The 19,840-nt window shown below is 31.8% G+C and overlaps 1 protein-coding gene across 2 annotated transcripts; it reads right to left on the bottom strand.

Annotated features, from left to right (window-relative positions):
- Positions 1 to 1,413: 1,413 nt before the first annotated feature.
- LOC128158824 (FMRFamide receptor-like) lies at positions 1,414 to 17,985 on the bottom strand. 2 transcript variants are annotated; one of them, XM_052821784.1, is made up of 2 exons: positions 17,839 to 17,985; positions 1,414 to 4,323 (listed from the first exon to the last, which is right to left on the bottom strand). In XM_052821784.1, the coding sequence occupies exon 2, from the start codon at positions 4,296 to 4,298 to the stop codon at positions 3,054 to 3,056; it is 1,245 nt and encodes a 414-aa protein (XP_052677744.1). In that variant the 5' UTR covers positions 4,299 to 4,323; positions 17,839 to 17,985; the 3' UTR covers positions 1,414 to 3,053. The 2 variants fall into 2 exon arrangements, with proteins under 2 accessions (XP_052677744.1, XP_052677743.1); XM_052821783.1 differs by lacking the exon at positions 17,839 to 17,985 and adding an exon at positions 9,434 to 10,041.
- Between the last annotated feature and the right edge of the window lie 1,855 nt (positions 17,986 to 19,840).

Here is a 19,840-nt window from a genome sequence, read left to right as displayed (position 1 = left end):
TGAATGTGCTGCTTGTACTGACACATTTATGCGAGTTGTCTCTCTTTGTGCCGTTACAATACTATCGTGATAGCAATCGCGATTAATTCTATTTTGATTGGCTGTTCTGGATGAAGATATGCAGCTGTCTTTAATTAAGGTCACTCGGGCAGTAAGATCTATGGAATATTATGACAAGTGCATGATCTGTCTGCACTCGCTTTCTTAACCTCGCTTTGTCCTTTCGGCACTTGATGCTATACTTATTAATATCATAACTCACAATAATCCAATTAACTGACAAGAAAAACAAATTATCATCAAAACATTTATTGTCATTTTATATAGAGAAAAAGCTTTATCCAACTCATTTTGATGTTTCTTAATTACACACATACTAGTAGTATACATTGACATTCATCATTTCCTTTCTACTCAAGTACAATGTACATTTACATGTGTTTGCGGTACATGTACTAACTATTTTTGCCAAGTTTACACAAAATGTTAAGTACTGCCTCTATTTTTATGTATTCTTTTCCATGAAATAAGATATAAAATAGAAACACATTGATACATTTACAATTATTTCTCAGTGTATTCAATTGCGGACAAAAATCGATTTGAAAGTGAACTCAAGAGGTTCCAAATGTATACAGTAAAAAATGATTATAGCGAACACGCTTACAATGCATTGACGCTTACAGCGAAGTAATTTTCATTCCTCGTGATTATATTAAATGTTGTTAACTTGACGGATATTATAAGAACAAATAACGTTTACAGCGAAGCAAACTTGGCCGCCCCTGGCACTTCGTTATAGGCCTGTTTTACCGTATTTCAAATCTGATATAAAGGGACCTAGGCATGATTTTAGGTTAAAAAAAAATTAATTTTTAAGTATAAAATGGTTTACTTGTAAATTTGTTTATTGAATGATTGGCCAAAATTAGTGAAAGATAGAAGTCAAGTTACAGAGATACATAAGAAAGAAGTCTTTGTTATCTTAACAAAGCTCTAGTTTTATATTTGTTGACAAATACTGTAAAGTGAAAAAATTGCTGTATTTGTCTTTGACAAATATAACATGTAGAAAACAAAATAAACCGATTCAATGTGTTCATAAATGATACCAATAAAACTAATACAACACATATGTAAACAAAAACAGGACTTGAGTTTTGTTTACAAAACAAAGAATTCTAACCTGCGTAACTCGCTTTTAACTCATTATTTGACTATCAAATTTTGACATAGCATTAAAAACATCGATATTGACCATTAAAGACATTAAACATGAAAAAAAATCATTTTGAAAGAGTTGAACTCAAATCGTGTCTTAATTCCGTTTGATCATAAATACTAAATGAATGCAAATGAGACAATTCTGTATGACGTAGCATGTAAAGCAATAAACGAGAAACAAGACATATAGATTGATGCACACAAACTTTATTGTCAATAAAATGATGAATTCTTCAATCTTATAAAGATTTCTCTCATCAATAGTTTCACGTCAAAATAAGTAAATATTGGTCTCCATAATTATATTATCAACAAAATAACAACAAAGCTGATAGAGATAATCATCCAATATATTTATGAGCAACAATTCTCATCAGTGTATGATGAACGTCAGTTAATCAAATTGAAATAAAGAAGGCAGATGTCTTGTCTCTCTTTGGAATATAATATAATATAATCGATAATACATGTATTTTTCTAATAACAAGGGTTTGGTCTCGGCAACAAAATTTCTGACTTTTAATTTTTGTTGATCATGAACGCAGGATATAAATAAGAACTCACCTTATTCAATATATATTCAGCGTAATTGAAACATTAGAACCATTTTAACAAGACCTTGGACTTTCAGTAGGACTTAGCTATCTATTTCTTGCGTCAAAACAAGTTAAAAATGACACGGTTTCAAGCGAAATATGCACCAATTGCGTAGTCTTAGCTCAAAAGCCAGACAGATTTTGTTGATTTCGAAGAACCATGGCCGAGTGGCTAGCAATGAAATAGACATGCCTACGTCACATTCAGTTTGACACAACTACCCAAAGTCCAAGCTCTTGTTAAAATGATTCTAAATTTGATTTGTTCGTAAGTCACAAGACCTTGTGTGAAACATCAGTATCAAAGTTGTATATCCAAAAATTATAAGGCATAAAGGGAGGTACACAAAAACAGTAACATTCAAAGAATGGTTTTCCTAAGGTTCAATAAGATACATCTTCCAAATGGACATTCTCTCGATTCTTTGTTACTGGTAATAAAATGCCCGTTTTCAGAATACCGAATGCTTAGAACTGTAAAATATATACATGTATAGAGGAAATCAATCTTCGTATTATAATGCAGTTGTTCCGCTGTGTTTGGTTTATTTTCTTAAATTCTCAATATTAGTATCACAATTTTGGATTTGATATCATTTCATTTTGTAATTGTACAAAAAAACCTGTTAAGATATAATTAAGGTTGTTTTTTTTAAAATTATCTCCGTTTCACAGAAATTAAATTTTCTCAGATTAGTGCAGCTAAAAAACCCAGATGTGACGCCCTCATGAAGAACTAAACAACTTAAAGATGCTTTGGTAAACATGTACAATTTGTAGAAATGAGCAATGTACAAACACTGGCATGGGAAAACAACAAAGAGACAATGCAATGTTTGAATATCTGGAACTATATGTACATGTAGATATAATAACAGACAACCACGACTTGTTTTCACAGCTAAAAACAACCTTCCGACATGCTTTTCGTACATGTAGTTTAAAGTCTGTTTTATGAGTCGACAAAGGCGTTAAGCCTGGTTTCATAGTCAATTACACAGTTCTCCATAAAACGAAAACCATTGTCACAAATTACTCTTCTAGGCAACAACATACACGTACACGGCTCTATTGTTGTTGTTGTTTTTTTTTTCAAACATCCATCCCGCACGTTACGTGGTTTTCTTCATTTCAACTTTTCATATGTTTACTAAATATTTATTTTGGAATTCAAAACACCGAGAATATACATATGATATGGAAAAGCATTTGGTCCACATTGATAGCACTATATCAACAGATAGTGTCTTTTGTCATGTATGAAGCTTTTCGAACGCTCGTGCTCCCGTTCTGGTCCGCTGAATGCACGGTGTGCGTGTGGTGCTTTCTGGGACACTTTTGCCTGTCCAGACAGGTCTTTCCACAAAACACTCGTTTAAAAGTGTTCCAGAATTTCTCACTGAACCAACAGTAGACGATGAAATTGACGGACGATTTGAATGTGAGTAAACTCAGTGCAATGAGTGTGACCAAGTTGAAAATTTCGAGTTGCTGACGGTTTGCCACTGTGTAGGACAAGATATGCCGCACGGTGTAACTAACCAGTATGGGAGCTTGACACACAAAGAAAACTACAATGATGCCGACGAGCATCAAAGTGATTTTCAGTTGTTCCCGCGCAATCATGTTTTGCATGTTGACGTCATGGAACCGGGGGTAGTTACTGGACTTTGCAATTTCCAGTATGAGTTTGATGTTAAATAGAACTAGAGCAACCAATGGTAATACACAGCCTACTATACAGTCAACGATGATAGGATATGTTTTTGTGTAGTATTTGCTCATGACCATTTCTGTCGGCATAATGTGCACTAATTCTTTGCCGCAATGTGACATGGTCATTAATTTGAATTCGAAAAATCGGGGTATTCGGATAATGAAGGAAAAAATAAATATACCAGCTATTATCAGCCTCGCTCGGTTAACTGTACAGATTGCGATTGCCTTAAGGGGGTGACATATTGCAATGTACCGTTCTACAGCCAGCACAACAGTCAACCAGACGGACGCCATTAGAAAAGTTTCCACAAATACTGGTGCGATCGTACCTGTATAAAAGTAGTACTTGTAATAAACCTCCACCGACATTTCCTCCGAGCCGAAGAACTTCGAGACGAGAAAAACGAGGAACCCTAGGTCAGCTATAGCCAAAGCTGTTAGGTAGGAATTCGTGGATGTGGTCATATTCTTCCTTCCAAGAACAACAACTGTTAGCACAATGCCAACTATTCCTATAGCACAGGCGGTTGGGAGGAAAATGTTAAAGAATTTCTGGTAGCCGGGTAAATCTTGTGTGAAAAGGGTGTGAGGATGTGCCTGGTTAGAACAGTCGTTTTCATAATCAAATGTTCCATAAGTTCCATTCAAATGGTGATAGATGTCGGACATATTCATATCATGTAATAACATGTAATAATATGATGAGTTCATGTTTTTTAGGTCTTCAACGTCATAGTGAGAAAAGTCGTAGTCATCCATCTTGATGATTTGGTTGTTACTTCACCTGAAAGGGAAAAAAAAGATTGATTATTTTGCTTTTACAATAAATATTATACTTATTTAAAAGTTAACAAATAATAAAAAGTAAAGCATTGTTTGATCTGTATCGAAATAGATTTAAGCCACAAAGCCAATTCCTAAATATTCAAGAACATGTTTGTCAAGTAAAAGACAATTGCATAGAAATTGTATAACGACGTTTGTTTGGGTTTTTGTTACGGCTTCTGATTTAAAAAGTGAGATTTTCATCTTTAAAAGTATTAGATTAAAAATAAAAATCACACTAAAAGAAGATATTTACCCAATGGAAAATTATTTTCATAAAAAGTCATACGAATTTTATTTGTTAGCAATAGTAGTAGTTCCTGTAGATTTTTTTTCCACACAGGTATTTCCATCAAGCAAAATCATTAAAGTGTTTGATGTTAAATCCCATGGCACTACAAGCTTATTCGTAAGGAGAATATTGAATTTCAATACGAATTCTAATATGCTTTATTAATTCAATTTCACCCTCGGAATTTTAAAGTGAAATATATCACCGACTAGGTTCGACAAATTTACATCAATAAACTCATTTTTTTTTGTTGAAACCTACATTTAGACAGATGCAATAGTGCCAGCTTGGCACCAAAATGAATATTCTGCACATTATCTAAAAAAAAAAAAACTAAAGTTACGTTATTAAAATTGGTGATGGTCCCTTGACAGATACTCTTAAAACAAAATGATTGTTATATATGTTCACAATGACAGGTTTTGGTGTTTTTTTTTCTTTTGTTGTTTGTAAGGAAATACTTTAAATTGGTCTTGTTATTATATGATTCAGTCATTATCTCTTTTACAAGTGGCTCTTTACTATTTCACAGAAGTTTTATGCATTGTTTATTGCAACAGTTCTTTGTTGTGTGCGGGTTTTTTTTTCTCATGATAGCATTACTCCGTACGTTCTCTAAACCATGCCAAATTATTAAAAGTATGAAATAATTATTTTAAATAAAAGAGAGAAGTTAAAAAGTATTCCAAAAGTCAATTATTATCATCAGCGAAATAGTAAAAATAATAATAAACTAAAATTCTTAAACATTGTATACTTTTTCAAATTTCAATCTTGATATTATTAACTTAAAAGATATACACCATTGCGCAACAGTTCCCGATTTCTATCAACTCTACTATTACTATATCTACATCTTTAAATATCATACTTTTTTATTTAGCGTTTAATGTTTGTACGCAGTGGGAGCCACTCTTCCTTCGTTAACATCAATAAACTGGTTTCTCTGAAGAAAAAAGCGTATCATATACCATGATCACCACCGCGAGGGTATCGATATCTTAACATTTGTAAATACAGTTGAAAATTAGGTCATATCTGTATTTAGGGGACGATTACTGTTTAAATTTATTTTTTTCAATTTCGTGAACTTAGTGGCCCACAATAGGGAACAGCTTACCATTTTGTTCTACTTGCAGCCACTTGCTGAGTATTTTAATATGAGATATATATTATTTACACGAGAGACACTTGTACGTAAATTTACGTATGCTAAAGCATTTTGGGTTGGTTCAGAATCGTTATGATATTGGAGTATTTAGAGAGAGAAACTTAATCTTTTAATATTTCAAATTAAAATATATACTCCGTTTTCTTTTCCTGGATTTAAAAATTAATCTTTTAATATTTCAAATTATATACTCTGTTTTCTTTTCCTGAATAAAAAAAAAATAAAGAATGCCATTATATCTAGTTGATAACCTTAACCTTAACCAATTGTATCCTCCTGCGTTTCCGATGATGTCAGTTTTATGTCTGGGTTTTATTTCATTATTATGTCTGATGATTATTATGCTAATTGTTGAAAACAATTTCACTTCAAAATTCAGTGAAGTGAGCAAAAAGATAATATTTATTTTTCCTTCTTACATTTAAAAAAAAAATATCAGAATTTTCTCATTCCGAAGTTGAGAAATAAAATTTTGAATATAGATACACGTATAGTAGCATGGATTGCGTATATACATGAATTTGTTTTGTTTTTTTTTGGAACCTTTCCTACGCAAATGATGACATTTTGAAAAAAAAATGTTTTTGCATTTAACATTTCCTTATCAAAACAAATTTTAAGGAAATAAAACAAAAAGTTTGCAAATGAAAGGTGAAGATCATGCAAATGTCAACCACTACGACATTTCGTGACAGAAGTATATGTTGCATGCAGAGTAAATCGCTAACTGACAAGCAGTATCTACTCAAGAAGCAAAAAAAAATATTTAGAAAAAAAAACATTAAAAATTACATAATTCTGGGTTACAAATTTGAACATGCAAAAGTAATATCAAAGTCTGCAGTCTATGCAAGAGAGCAAAAAAAAAAAATCAGTTAAGAAAGAAAATATATATCATTTGGCTTCATGCAGCATTCATCATGAAAATCTTGACATCAGTTTGAAGATAAGAGCGATATAAAGGAATGTTTATTTGGCAAAGTAATTAATCTTCGACATCGAGGGACATCAAACGCCAATGTAATCTGATCAATTGCAGGCGTTGGCCCCATTTCTGAAAGAAATGCACGATTTTGCATAACATAGACAGTGTCTACAAATTATAAATATATACATATTCTATCTGATCGTATTTGTAACATGCTTTTTCAGTGCATACTGTATTTTTTTAAATGTTAAATAGTATGATAAAGATATATTAGTTTACTTTAAAACATAGTTAGCAGGATACAATGACGATAGAATTTTGCTGCTTATAAACATTGAAATGTGATACTGTTATAATTGTGTTATTGATCATCAAATATTAATTTAAGAAAAAAATTATAAAGCTACAAGAAAGCTGCAAACCTTCAGATTTCCTGAGACACACCAGCAGTTGTTATCTATAAGCTTTTTATATATTTGTTTGCACACGTTACCATGGAGTTTGAATTTATGACCCAAAAGGTCAATGTGACAATATATGTACATTAATTGGTAAAGATAACACATATGGCAGGAGTGTTTTTCAAGCGAATGAATGTAATTCATTCTGACTGCTCTCAAAATTAAGGAAATCATTCCAACTACAGGCACAGTGCATATATCAATGTAATTGTTATTGTACACTAATGCAAGAATATTAAACACATCGTAATCTTCAAAAAATGGATTTTTTCTAATTCTTTTTGAAATAGTTTAGACTTTCTTGTAACTGAATAAACGCGGGAAGGCAGACATAAATATAAATGTTCGAAGGAAAAGTCACCTATACGTTATTTTTTTTCAAGCTGACAAAACGACAAAACCTATTTTAAGGTCAGACGACACGTTCCTTAAGAATCTTTTTTGTATCTCCTCGTAATAAAGAGTTCCAATAAAAAATATCAATAATTATTTTATAATTATTTTAAAAATGATTAAAATTTAATTTGATGTGGTTATGTGTCTAGATGGCCGAGTGGTTAGAACCGTGGCCGCTCACTGCCAGAAGCGTATACGTTCTAGAGGTCATGAGTTCAATCCCCGCCCTGGCCGAGATAGAGTTCCAATAAATGGAATTTTGTTGTGCTGTATATGTATATATTTACATTTTCCAGTGTGTTTGCCTGTGATAACACTACGTATCGATTTTGTACTACATAAGTCATAAAGCCAAATTGAGGCGCCAGCGGGGTTTGCTTATTTATATTTAAATATTTAATCGTATGATGGTTTAAAATTTTATAAATATAAGTAATAAGGAATCATGCTTTGAATATTATGAGGTGATAATTTCGGTCAGGGCGTGATCAAATCTATCATAAAGCCCTTCGGGCTTTATTGGATTTGATCACGCCCCGACCAAAATTATCACCTCATAATACTCAAAGAATGATTCCTTATTCCTTATTTATTTTTATATCAGCAATTCAAGTGTATTTTCAAGAAGATTATATATGAAATTGCATACTCTAGTATTTTACAGAAATGCCTGGTAAGGTACCCTAATTGTTTGCAAGAACGCTTGTCAAAATGGTAGTAAACCATCAACAAATTCCTGGAAAAAGTTATATAAAATTGACGAACGTGTCGTCTGACCTTAAGTACCAACATTATAAGTCTAAATATATTACATATAATAGTCTGTTGTGATTCATGTCCTTATCTTACATTCAGTACATCCGATTAAAAAAAGGAAATGATATAGTTTTGCAATTGTTGTAAACAAATATCAAAACCATCTTTACACTCCCGACAATATGAAATTGATGATTAATCATATGTTATACTAATTGAAAGAAGTCTTCTAAAACTAGAGATGTTCCTTATACAACAAAAATTTTAAATAAAAAGTACGAACTACGACCCACTTAAGTACAGTAAGATTTTTCCCGCTTCAGAGATGTAGCCGGAACTATGAACACATGTATGTGCATATTTAGAAGGAAAAAAAATCATGTACAAATATGTGTGTATATGAGGTAAAATACCGTTGTGCTCTGTATGAGCTTGTCGATAGGTTGTCACTCACGCGTATTTTCGTATCACATAAATGTATAACGGAAAATGGTATACTGTAAATTCATAGGAAGGAAACTTTGAGGCAATTTAAATAAATGTCAAAATCTATCATATTATTATGAAGTCGTTTGCTGTTAACAGAAAAAATCCCCTAATAAAGTTGTTGATAAAATTATGATATCGTCTACCTAGAAATCCACCATAAAAAACAGTGCCATACAGTCAGCTGAATTTTTACTGAAGGGTCAGAAATGTGACCTAATGACTAAGTTATGTCTTTCAGTCACCTCTTTGGGCTCCTCTCAGTTGACTGAATGACATAGCTTCATACTGTGGAAATCTGACATTTCCACAATCCAGTGAAAGAAGTTTAGTTATATGGAATACTTTTGTGTTTGTTGAATTAACACATTTGTGTTATATAAAGCTATTTTCACTACTTAGATAAAAAAAAACTTTATTTGATTATCCGCGATAATTAAAAAAAATTAAACATACAAAACAGCATATTCTTTTAATAATAAGATCTATATACTAAGTGCTACGGCAATAATATATGTATCAATCAAATAAGATATTAAAATTTAGCTCGATATATCCATTAAACTATATGATACTTACAGTTCCAGATCTAGTATGTCAACACAAATCCTTCCACTCTCGATAAACTACTTGTATACACAAAGCGTTTGTGAACAGTTAAGAACAGAAATAGTGTGAATAAGCCATGTCTATCTAACACTGGCAATAAAAAAAGAAATCGAGGAGAAAAGATCCCGGATCTATATTTTTCTCACCCTCTTGACCACCAAGCGTGTGTTAGAAAACTACGAGATATGAGTAAATGTCACATCAAATCAGGATTCAAAGCTTCAGAAGTTGTGTGAAACCTCCGAAGCGCTCGAAGAATTTGATGCCAATGTTGCGATCTCTGAAAGCATTCCTTGTAATAGCACCTACTGCTACTCCCAACAGGACCTCGCCAGTGATACCTGTTTCAATGCAAGGCTTGGAGAATGTTTGCCACAGTAGCCTCTGATAAACCCCCAGATTGTTCGCCAGGGCGATTCTACTCACTTTATTGGAGGGTTTTGCCGTTTTCATGGTTTTTCTTGTTTAGAGATAAGCGATTACGTATGAGAGCGCCATTCAATATTTCATTTTTAATAACAGAGATATTTGGATGTGAATTTGTGACGAAAATGCTGAAAAATAGGTTATAACAGGGGAAAAATAATAAAGATAACGGACTGTTTTCTGAAACAAATATCAGACAAAATTGAATTTACTTTAATCTTGAATGCCGATAAAGAATTTTTAAAGATGTTTTTGTTGCGAATTTTTGTATGCAATTATGTTTGCCTAATAACAATGCATTTAAGACGCTGATTAAATCAAACGATTAATCTTTTCATTCCTCAGTTCTCAGCGTGCATGGGAACCATAGTTAACGTGTGGTCTAAGTAGAATCAAGCACGAAAATAACTCGATCATATTTTCAAACCGAAATAAAAGGTCGGTCTTCAGTCTAATGTTGATGTATTCCATACCTCCACTACGATACTTTTAGAAGTGGAGTACTTTAAGGATTGTTCTATACGCTGTAAGGTCATATCGTGTATAGATAATTTTGTGTTATTAATCTTTGTACATGTACACCATTTCTATCTGATATTCTACATGAGTCGATGTACTTCACATTTTGTTCTTGCATGAGCTGGGGGAAAAAGATCCATGAACTTTAAAAAGAGCAATAAAGAGAGCTTAAGAGATATAAATTAAGACTTGAAAATCATATTTTTTTGTAGCTTTTTCCCTATTGAATGGCTAAAATTGAGTGGCATTTCAATCGTATACCTAAAATCAAGTTCATTTTGATGAAAAAGATTAATTGATATATTACTATCTTTACGAAAAAAAAGCATAACTTCCTTATGATGGGAGTCAACTTTGGTGACTTTAGCTAGATTTCTTAAAGTAAACTGAATAGAGGGTGTTGTCCTGAATGAGCTGTTCTACTTAAGTCAATAACTTCATCTATTATAGCAGTGACAATTTTTTTTTTTTGAGATTTTTTAAAACGTTGCTGATTTGGTGCCCATGAAATCCATGTATATTAACCTCCTGTGAAATATGATTTATCCACAGTTTATCGTATAGTAAATTGTGCTTATCAAAACGTGAAATATTTGGCTCATTTTGGTTAACCTAAACTTGTGTAAGATACATCAGAATTATATTAACTGTAAAGCATCTTTAAAAGTTTACAAAAAAGAAAAAGCAAATTAATGTTAAATGTAACATTAGATTGATGTTCGAAAATATCAGCCCATATTTTTTTTATTTTAAGTTTTGGATCTTTCAATAATTCTTTTTCAGATAGGATAATGAGTTACTGTCAAAATCTTTGATTCTTACTCCACCTAGTTCCAAATCCGATAAAAAAAAAATCATCACTGATAATTGCAATATTGAAATGAAATATGGCGATGTCAGAAAACGCGACGAACATGTACGCACGTGGTAGGGAATTTAAAATGGGTGTAGTGTCTTTTACGCGGGATAAAACGCAGCTATTTATTTGATCAACATATCTCGAATTTTGATGATTTCGTATGTGTATCAGTTCTGTTAATTGATTTGTAGGGATCAGGTTTACGTCATCTGACTGCAATGGGAAGATAAGACGGCTCATTTACAGAAATCTTTCAAACTGAATACCTCCCAAAGTGACCCGACATAGCAGCATGTTTTCTCAATGATTTCCTAATTTATCGTACTCGCCGATCAAAATCTAAAAGAGACCTTCCCCTGCACACCACATCTAAGATTCGTTGCAGTCTATAAAATTAGAATTAGATACTTAGATCCGCTCAAGTGCGTCGCTACACGTGTATAGCGTATTGTAGAGGAGCGGATCTACAATTCTAATTATAATTAGATTGAGATTCGTTGCAGATTATGATTGGTCTTTCAAAGAGTTTTCATAAAATCATGCTACAGCTTTTGAACTTAATGTCAACAAAGAACAACAAAAAATAATAATAATAATAATAGCTGCTTATATTTTTCATGTCTATAATTTTGTGATGAAAGGGGAACTCCAAGTCTATAAATAATTGTTCATTAATGAAACTTCACACAGAAATACAGAATGTAGGAGCTGAATTATATAATTCTTCCCGGGATATTTATCAGATCATCAAACTCAATCTCGTGTTTGTAATTAGACAGAAATACTTCTTAAAATTATACCGCTTCTATTAATACGACATTTCTCATAGCAAAAGAACACAAGATTTTTTGGGTGCGTATGCTTTTCGGAAAACCCCCTCAGATTTCTGTGTGATAGCGTGAATTCACGACGCCGTTCTATTAGTAGTCTTGCTCTGCACCCAATCTTGGTATAAATGATTAATTCAAGTTTTGGTTTCACACTGTGGAAGTTCTAAATTTTGCACATCTTGTGCACTTTGTCAACAAAATGCATGAATAAAATAGTTTTAATTTGACAGCATCAGTAACCATTTTCTAATGAATTCAAACACCTTCTTTTCTTCTTTAATTTTTTTTTCGGGAGGGGGGGGGGGGGGGGATGGGCTGTTTCAATAGAGGATCGAAGCTTTAAAATTATTTAAACAAGACATTGTATCTTTCAACCAAACAACTATAAACAAATAATTTGAAAATGCTTGAATCAGTTATATTTGATTTTTACTCTTAAGCCAAATTAATATCATGCAGATACTTACGGTATTTGCTGTTATGTCAAACAGTTCCAAGTTTCTTATCACTCAGAGAATAACACGCCCTTGTACTCAGAATTTTTTTCATAAGAACGGCATTAAGACGCTTATCTTTGTGAGTTGCTTTTTTGTATTCGGAACAGTAAATTGATGTTTCACAGATTCGCTAATAAAAAAAACCCAACCTTATCCGGATCATATCGTTTACTAGAAAATTCAAAACATTTAAATAAAACTTTATAAGAAGGGATCGATTGTCATGGAAGACAAAGCCTGAAAATAATGAGGGAAACTTTTCCCCCTTCGTGTCAAGATAAAGAAACAGTAATTTATTTCTGGAATGAGTCGAAAGTTTGTTGAAATAATGTTCGATGACGTTCATCAGTTAAGATAATATTCTACTGAATATGATCTCCAATTTCTTCAAAACATGCAATCTTGCCTTTTCTCTCAGCTTGATTTGAATTCCACACATTGAGGGTTCTCTCTTACTGTGGCTCTTGAGTTCTTCAGTATCAAATGTATTGATATTAAGCCTGATTTCGAATCGTGAATTTTCTATCTGCTTAATTGTCAGAATAAGATTGATGGGAACTCAACATCTAGATAGGCGATGAAATTGAAGAATTTATTAGAAGACTTATTAACAGGCCTAGGACTCAAACAGCCTAATGTTTTAGGGATAAAAGATAACAGACACTTTGGCTGCTAATAATATTGATCATTTTAGATATCAAAATAATGGATGTGAGAAGAAAAAATCAAGAAATTTCAAGAATGGGATTTACTAGCCAATTATTTAAGTTTGAAACTAAAATGAATTGTGGTTCTTCGAAATATATTGCAAATTAAACTATGGACATGTAATATGTTATATTGATTTAACTTCTTATAAATATTATTACATTAAAAAGGTATGTTTTGATGACAGAAAACATGTTTTATTACACTGCCAATTTACTTCATTGTATGCAAAAGAATGAGTAAAATGAACAACCAATTATATGAGAAAAACAAAACAAGATATTATGTATTGGTATAGGCAATATAGATATATACATGTAGGTACGTGTGATTTACACGTAGTGCGCTCTGTAAATATTTTATCACTCGTACTGTGCAACTAGAATCTATGACATATAAAACATTTATTTACTTATTGATTTTTTGATAAATAAAATGCACTACCATTTTTCCAAGTCCGTCATTTTCGATAGAATATTATGATTAAAAATCATCTAGGTTCAAAGCTTATAATTCAATATTATTTTTTTATGTATTCTCTAGCAAAGTTATTCGAACTTTGATTATTTAACTTTTGCCGGTACTGGTTTGGTCATCTCGACGTTAATATATAAATGGCACTCTATGATTATTGGTAATGCTTCATTTAAATCAAGATACTCCCGGGGGGGGGGGGGGGATTGTAAACGGTTTTAAATACCATATTGCATTTGGTGTTTCATAACAAACAGAGCAAATCGTTATGATATTGCGTTACGAGAGAAAATTACCGGACACAAAATATTTGATAGTTAAACTATCATTTATTTTTATTTTCTATTTTACCGTCTCTGAAGATAAGTCAAGAACAAAAAAAATTCGGAGGAGTGAACCAGTGGGGAAAATGAATTCTTCTCAATAGGAGTGGAGTGAAGTGAAAACATCTTTTCATTAACCGAAATCGAGATCTTATAGGAAGGAATCAAAACATAAAAACAAACACCAGCCAAACATGTACAGAATTTGAACCATTTTTCGATTTCGAATCATTCATCGCCATGGCCCCGAACGCTGACCTGTTGCAAGGTCATTTCCATTGATCACCTCTAACAAAGACAAACGATTTTCGATTTTTTTTTTTCAATTTCCTATCATTTCATCAAATGTACGCAATATGCACTCGATGTCAATGCCATCAATTGATTCCTCTTGTTATTTCCCTTTCAGTGTGAATAATAATCAATAACTTTGAACTTCTCAGATTTGTTTGACAACACTGACTGAAAGAAATGAAGACTAAATAAATATACTTAAAAGGTAACAGTTGTTTTCTTGGGCAAACTTGATCAGATTTTCATGAAACAAATCAAGATCATCATTCCGTTTCTTAGACTTAACAGCAACATTATTAGGTGTTCAGTTGCGATGGTTGATCTTTTATTGAATACTAAAACATTTAAGGTCCACAGTTGCATCCTATAATAATGAATTACTCTAGTTCCCTTGCTATAATAGTTTTGACTTGAGGAGTACCACCTCTCAACTGTCTGACGTTTACACATGTACATATCCAATAAATTGAGTATTTAGGCTGAAACATTAAAGAAATCTAAACGTTGATATAGTAGCATGTTATTTATTAAAGAAATATATAATAAATATACTATGCCCAAGTATCTAAAAGTATATCATTCCATGCGCGGATCCAGAAAATTAGTTTAAAGGGGGGAGGGGTGCCAAACATATTCATTTTTTCAAATTTTCAATTTCAATACTTTTAAATTTCAGAAATTTGAATTTTTCAAGGAGGTGCCTCCGGACATTTTATTTTAAAATGTTATTTTTTCCATCACATAAATTCTCGAAACCGATAAAGCGATAATTTGTGTTTTTAAAGAGGTATGGTCACAATTGTAGCCGGAATTCAAATGGTCCCTTTCTTCCTTTTATTGTTTATAATGCTTAATAAGGCATTTCTTATATATGAGAAACAAAATTTTAAAGCTATCGAACTAGAAACACGATACAGCGCCTAAATGTCTTTGTGTTGTAAGCATGTTTTTCTATTTCATTACCTACGTATCATTAAATACATGCATTTCATTTCGGTAATATTTCTAAAAGCCTAAATGCAAACAAATACAAGGCAAAATCCTTGTTAATGTATGCTCTGCAAACAACTGTAAGCATTCTATCTCGCTTGAAACTTGATGACTGGTATTCAAATTAAGTTTAACATTTAAATCATGTAAAATGAATAATGAAATTTGAAAACGTCTAGCTCCAATAATGACCATGTCCCTTTAATTGAATAAACTTACGTTTCAATACTCTCCGATACTTTATTTGATTTCTATTTTGCATACGTCTCTTCATTAGTGTAGGCTATGAATTTGATGCCATCAATTAATATGTTGTTTAAAGTCAGCAGTGGCAATATTTATAAATATCAAATTAAGTGGCACTTGTAAACATGCTTTATGAACACAACTGCCAAATATATGCAATTCTACAAGCTCTTCCAATGCCAATATTATACAGTTATAGCCTTTTACAGGGGTCAATACATGGTTTATACAATTGGTTAGAGTATTTCGACCGAGGACGAAGTCCGGGTTGATAAACTCTTATCGGGTCAATAAATCTATGTAACGACTTGTATAAAAAAGTTATAATTGTTTTTGTTGTTTTTTTTTTTTAAATAAATCTAGATCTAACGATATTGAGGTTATAACACTTTAAAGTACAATATTTGATATATTTTTAGTCTTATAACAATTTATGATAAAAAAAAGAATCAATTGTATTTTAATACTCTATCTAAAACAATTTAATTCTTCTGTTTTTAAAGGTCTTGTCTAGTCTGATTAAAAAGCTAAAAATAAAAGCAAAACCTTGTAGACGTGATCGAAATTGAGAAATGTGTCAAGACTATTCTATCTCTGTAATATTAATTCTCACTTATACAACGTCGATTTACACACTTTAAGCCACTATATGAGACTGATTTCTAAAAATGGTGTGAGTATAAATAAGAAAATGATTCCTTGTTGTTTTATTGATATATAAAGGTTGCGATTATGTCATTTACAAGCATTGGCGGGGTATTTTTATCTTCAATGTTCGCAAGTGTTACACTACCATTATGGAAAAAACTAAATGCTTATCATTGTTTAGTTATAGTTATAATTTCCAAATATCCTAGATGCTTCTTACCATAAATAGCTAGAAGCTTTATACATTGTACATGTTTATCAACACTTTATTGTACATGTATATCAACACTTTATTGTAAAAAAAAATAATTTTCAAACACTCAAAAAAGAACTGAAGATTTTTTAAGAGAGATTTAAAGGGGCTTTATTATAAACAAGAGCAGTTTTGTCTAAGACCAGTCAGAATATGTAGTACATGCTACACTAGACTAAGTGCTAATGCAAAAAAAGCTCTCTAAATCAAATTTAGTAACTCGACATTTTACTGAAAATCGAAGATCGATGATTAAGCAATTATATTTTTGTCACTAATTGTATAAGTGTTTAAAGGGAGAGTTGTGCAGTAAATTTATAGTAGCTGACACGATTTTTAAAAAAAATATTTAAATACAATGTTAATGTTTACATATGTATCACAATTAAACCGACTGATCTAACTATTATATAATAAGCTTTCTATTACTTAAAGAGAACGTTGTGCAATCTTTAAGCACGCTGTATAAATATAATATGGTATACACACCTCCTCCAAAAAAGATATAAATAAGCTATCAATTTGTATTTTTAAAAACAAGTGATGCAAAATGCATCGAATCGAAACTCATTTATTTCATGACTCATTTACAATAAAAAGACTTGAAACATAATGCTATCGTTTTGGCACATTTTGACTTAGCCAATTTGCTGTTCTCACACCAATGATGCAATCTTTGAGAGATGTGGATCGAAAAAACAACATTTACGTAGATGATTCAGAACTTTTACTTAACGATACAACTATTTTTAGATTTTATATGAACAATCTACAGACTACCAGTAAAATATGTATACGATTTTGTACCTGTACATGTACAATGTACATGTATTAAAGTTCTACAGACATAATATTTGTTTATTATGTTAGTATAAGATTAAACCATAGTCATTTTTTATAAAATGTTGTTGTCGGAAATATTCATTTACCAAAGAGAGTCTGCATAATGCCATTTATTTATACTTAATTACCGTTTATTAAACGTGTCAAATTTTTTGGTGAAAATGTTAAGAGAAATCTCCTATTGGATTTGCAATGACTCTTTAACAAATACCCCACGCGTATTTGATTATATAACAGTTTCACTAATATAATTTCGATATTTGATTATTATGATAAGAAAATGGCAGTAGATATTTCATATTTGCTGAAATAAACAAATCTATTGACATTCATACGAAGGAAAAAAAGCAAACATACCAAAAGTTAAACTCACAAAAGATAATGATGTTAAAATGTCGCTCATTCTATCAACACCAACAGTTCCGGATGTTTCAGAGACACAAGAAACATGAAAAATGACATTACCTGTAAGACGATATAGGTTCAACAGAAGGTGAAATGCAAGATCTTGTCTTGGAGTGATTGAGGCATTGGATTCTTTTCCCTTTTTATTCCGGATTATTCCGAGTTGCTGATATATAGCAGCCGTTCGTGTCACTCAACGGTTCTATGACATCGGAGTTCACTCCCAGCAGCCTGATAAGCCAGTTTGTCTTGAAAATCTCCCGGGGAAAAAAGATATTACTTTTTAACATGAAATTGATGCTGGCCAAGATTCCTTCCGAGTGCGAAGAAATATATAATTATATATTCACACACAGCCTATCGTTTTTCGCAGTCAAATTCCTCTTGTCTTTAATATCTGTACTTTCCACTAAGATGTTGAAGCCTGATATCATTATGATGCAAACACTCAGATTTGGGAACTCATCATTAGTCATAAATTAGTTTCAATTAGCTACGATGAAAAGTTTGCTACGTCGTTGTTAATGTTGTTGCATCAATTCGCTATTTGTATATGTAAATTGGTTCATAGGGATTGGGAGATAATTGAATTCTTTTTAGAAGAATGGAAAAATCTGAGCAATTTATAGCACTTTGATTTCAAGGTGTTCGTACCATTTTCGTACCATAATGGATTTTGATATCGGGTTTTTTTCTAAAGGCTAAAATGAGATTCATTTTTTTGTACAGTAAGCGTCTTTTTTCGCATTGAACTCGTTGTTGCTATCAGAGATCCTTTTGCCCGTTGACAGATACAATCAATCATGGATAAAAAAGGACAACTAAAATTGATTTTGTAATGACATTTAGAGCATTCAATATTAAAAAGTTGAAAATTAATTGCTTTGTATTTTGTTTATTTGTCTTTTCGATTATGTGTTTGTTTTGCTTGTGACGTCTCTTGTGGCTTGCTCGTCAGCAACAGAATCTTTGACGTAACATGCCAATCATTAATAAAAGATGAAAAAAAAAATACCCCGCAACTTTTTTCAACAAAATGTCGTCAATGGAATTTCGGTTTGATTTATCACATTGTAAGAAAAAAATCTGTACATCAAAATGCTTGAAATTGTTGATCGTTTTCGGTTGATACCAAGATGTTCCAAACAGATTTTTTTTTAACTGACATCCGAAGAGTTCCGATTGACAATAGAAACACTCTCAGAGTTTGAAGACTGAATGTCTATGACCTTGATGTTTTATTTTTTAAATCGAAAATACCCACAATTCCTCGTCTATAATTCCTTTGGGAAAAATATAATTTCTAAATTGTATCCGTCTTGACTCTTACTATCGCCACACGTTGCTATAAGGTCGATGGTTTTGGATTTTGAATAATAGGGAAAAAACCAGTGTTGATAGTTATTTTTTCAAGCAAGGGCAAGGTTAATATAAACAGGAGAAAATGATAATCGATGCTGCTGGCATCCTGCAAAGTGTTAATTAGTTGAATACGCGTAAAATTGTTAACATTCAATTTGTTAAGACCTTACGCTGCATGAATCCTGGAGCACGCAAGGGGTTATCATTATAATTCAACAATGAAGGAAAGGTTGCGGATGGTTTTAAATGGTTTTTTTTTTCTTTTTTCTTGATAAAAAAAGATAAAAGCAGAAATAATAACACAATCTCTAATAATAGACATTTTGAAAGTTACAATCGTGAATCACGACGGCGTACTGATACATAGTTGTATTTCATGGTTACACATTCGCGCATGCTGAAAATAGATCTATCAAAGCTGATCTGTTTAATTGGAATACACATTAAGTATACTTGAATGCCTAAACTTTCAAGAGTTTTATAAGTTTGATTTATTACTTGTACATTCATAGAAAATATGTTAACTTACCTTTAGTTTTTCTTGTTTATTTATTGTACGTAAAGAGAGCATGTGTTTTGTTTTTGTTTTCTTTTGTCAAACCTCTTACGTTGTTTAATAAACAATGTCTTTTGCTAAATTTTTAAGCCTAGGATGCAATGTTTAACTATTGCTAGTAATCTACTTACACTAACTTTGAGT

The sequence above is a fragment of the Crassostrea angulata genome, chromosome 8 (genome assembly GCF_025612915.1).
Source record: "Crassostrea angulata isolate pt1a10 chromosome 8, ASM2561291v2, whole genome shotgun sequence".
Lineage (NCBI taxonomy): Eukaryota > Metazoa > Mollusca > Bivalvia > Ostreida > Ostreidae > Magallana > Magallana angulata.
The sequence above is the reverse complement of the archived record's forward strand: the minus strand, read 5'-3'. Positions and strand labels throughout refer to the sequence as shown.

Coding starts and splice junctions, on each gene's coding strand:
- LOC128158824 (XM_052821784.1), bottom strand. CDS start 4,298: ATGGATGACTACGACTTTTCTCACTATGACGTTGAAGACCTAAAAAAC.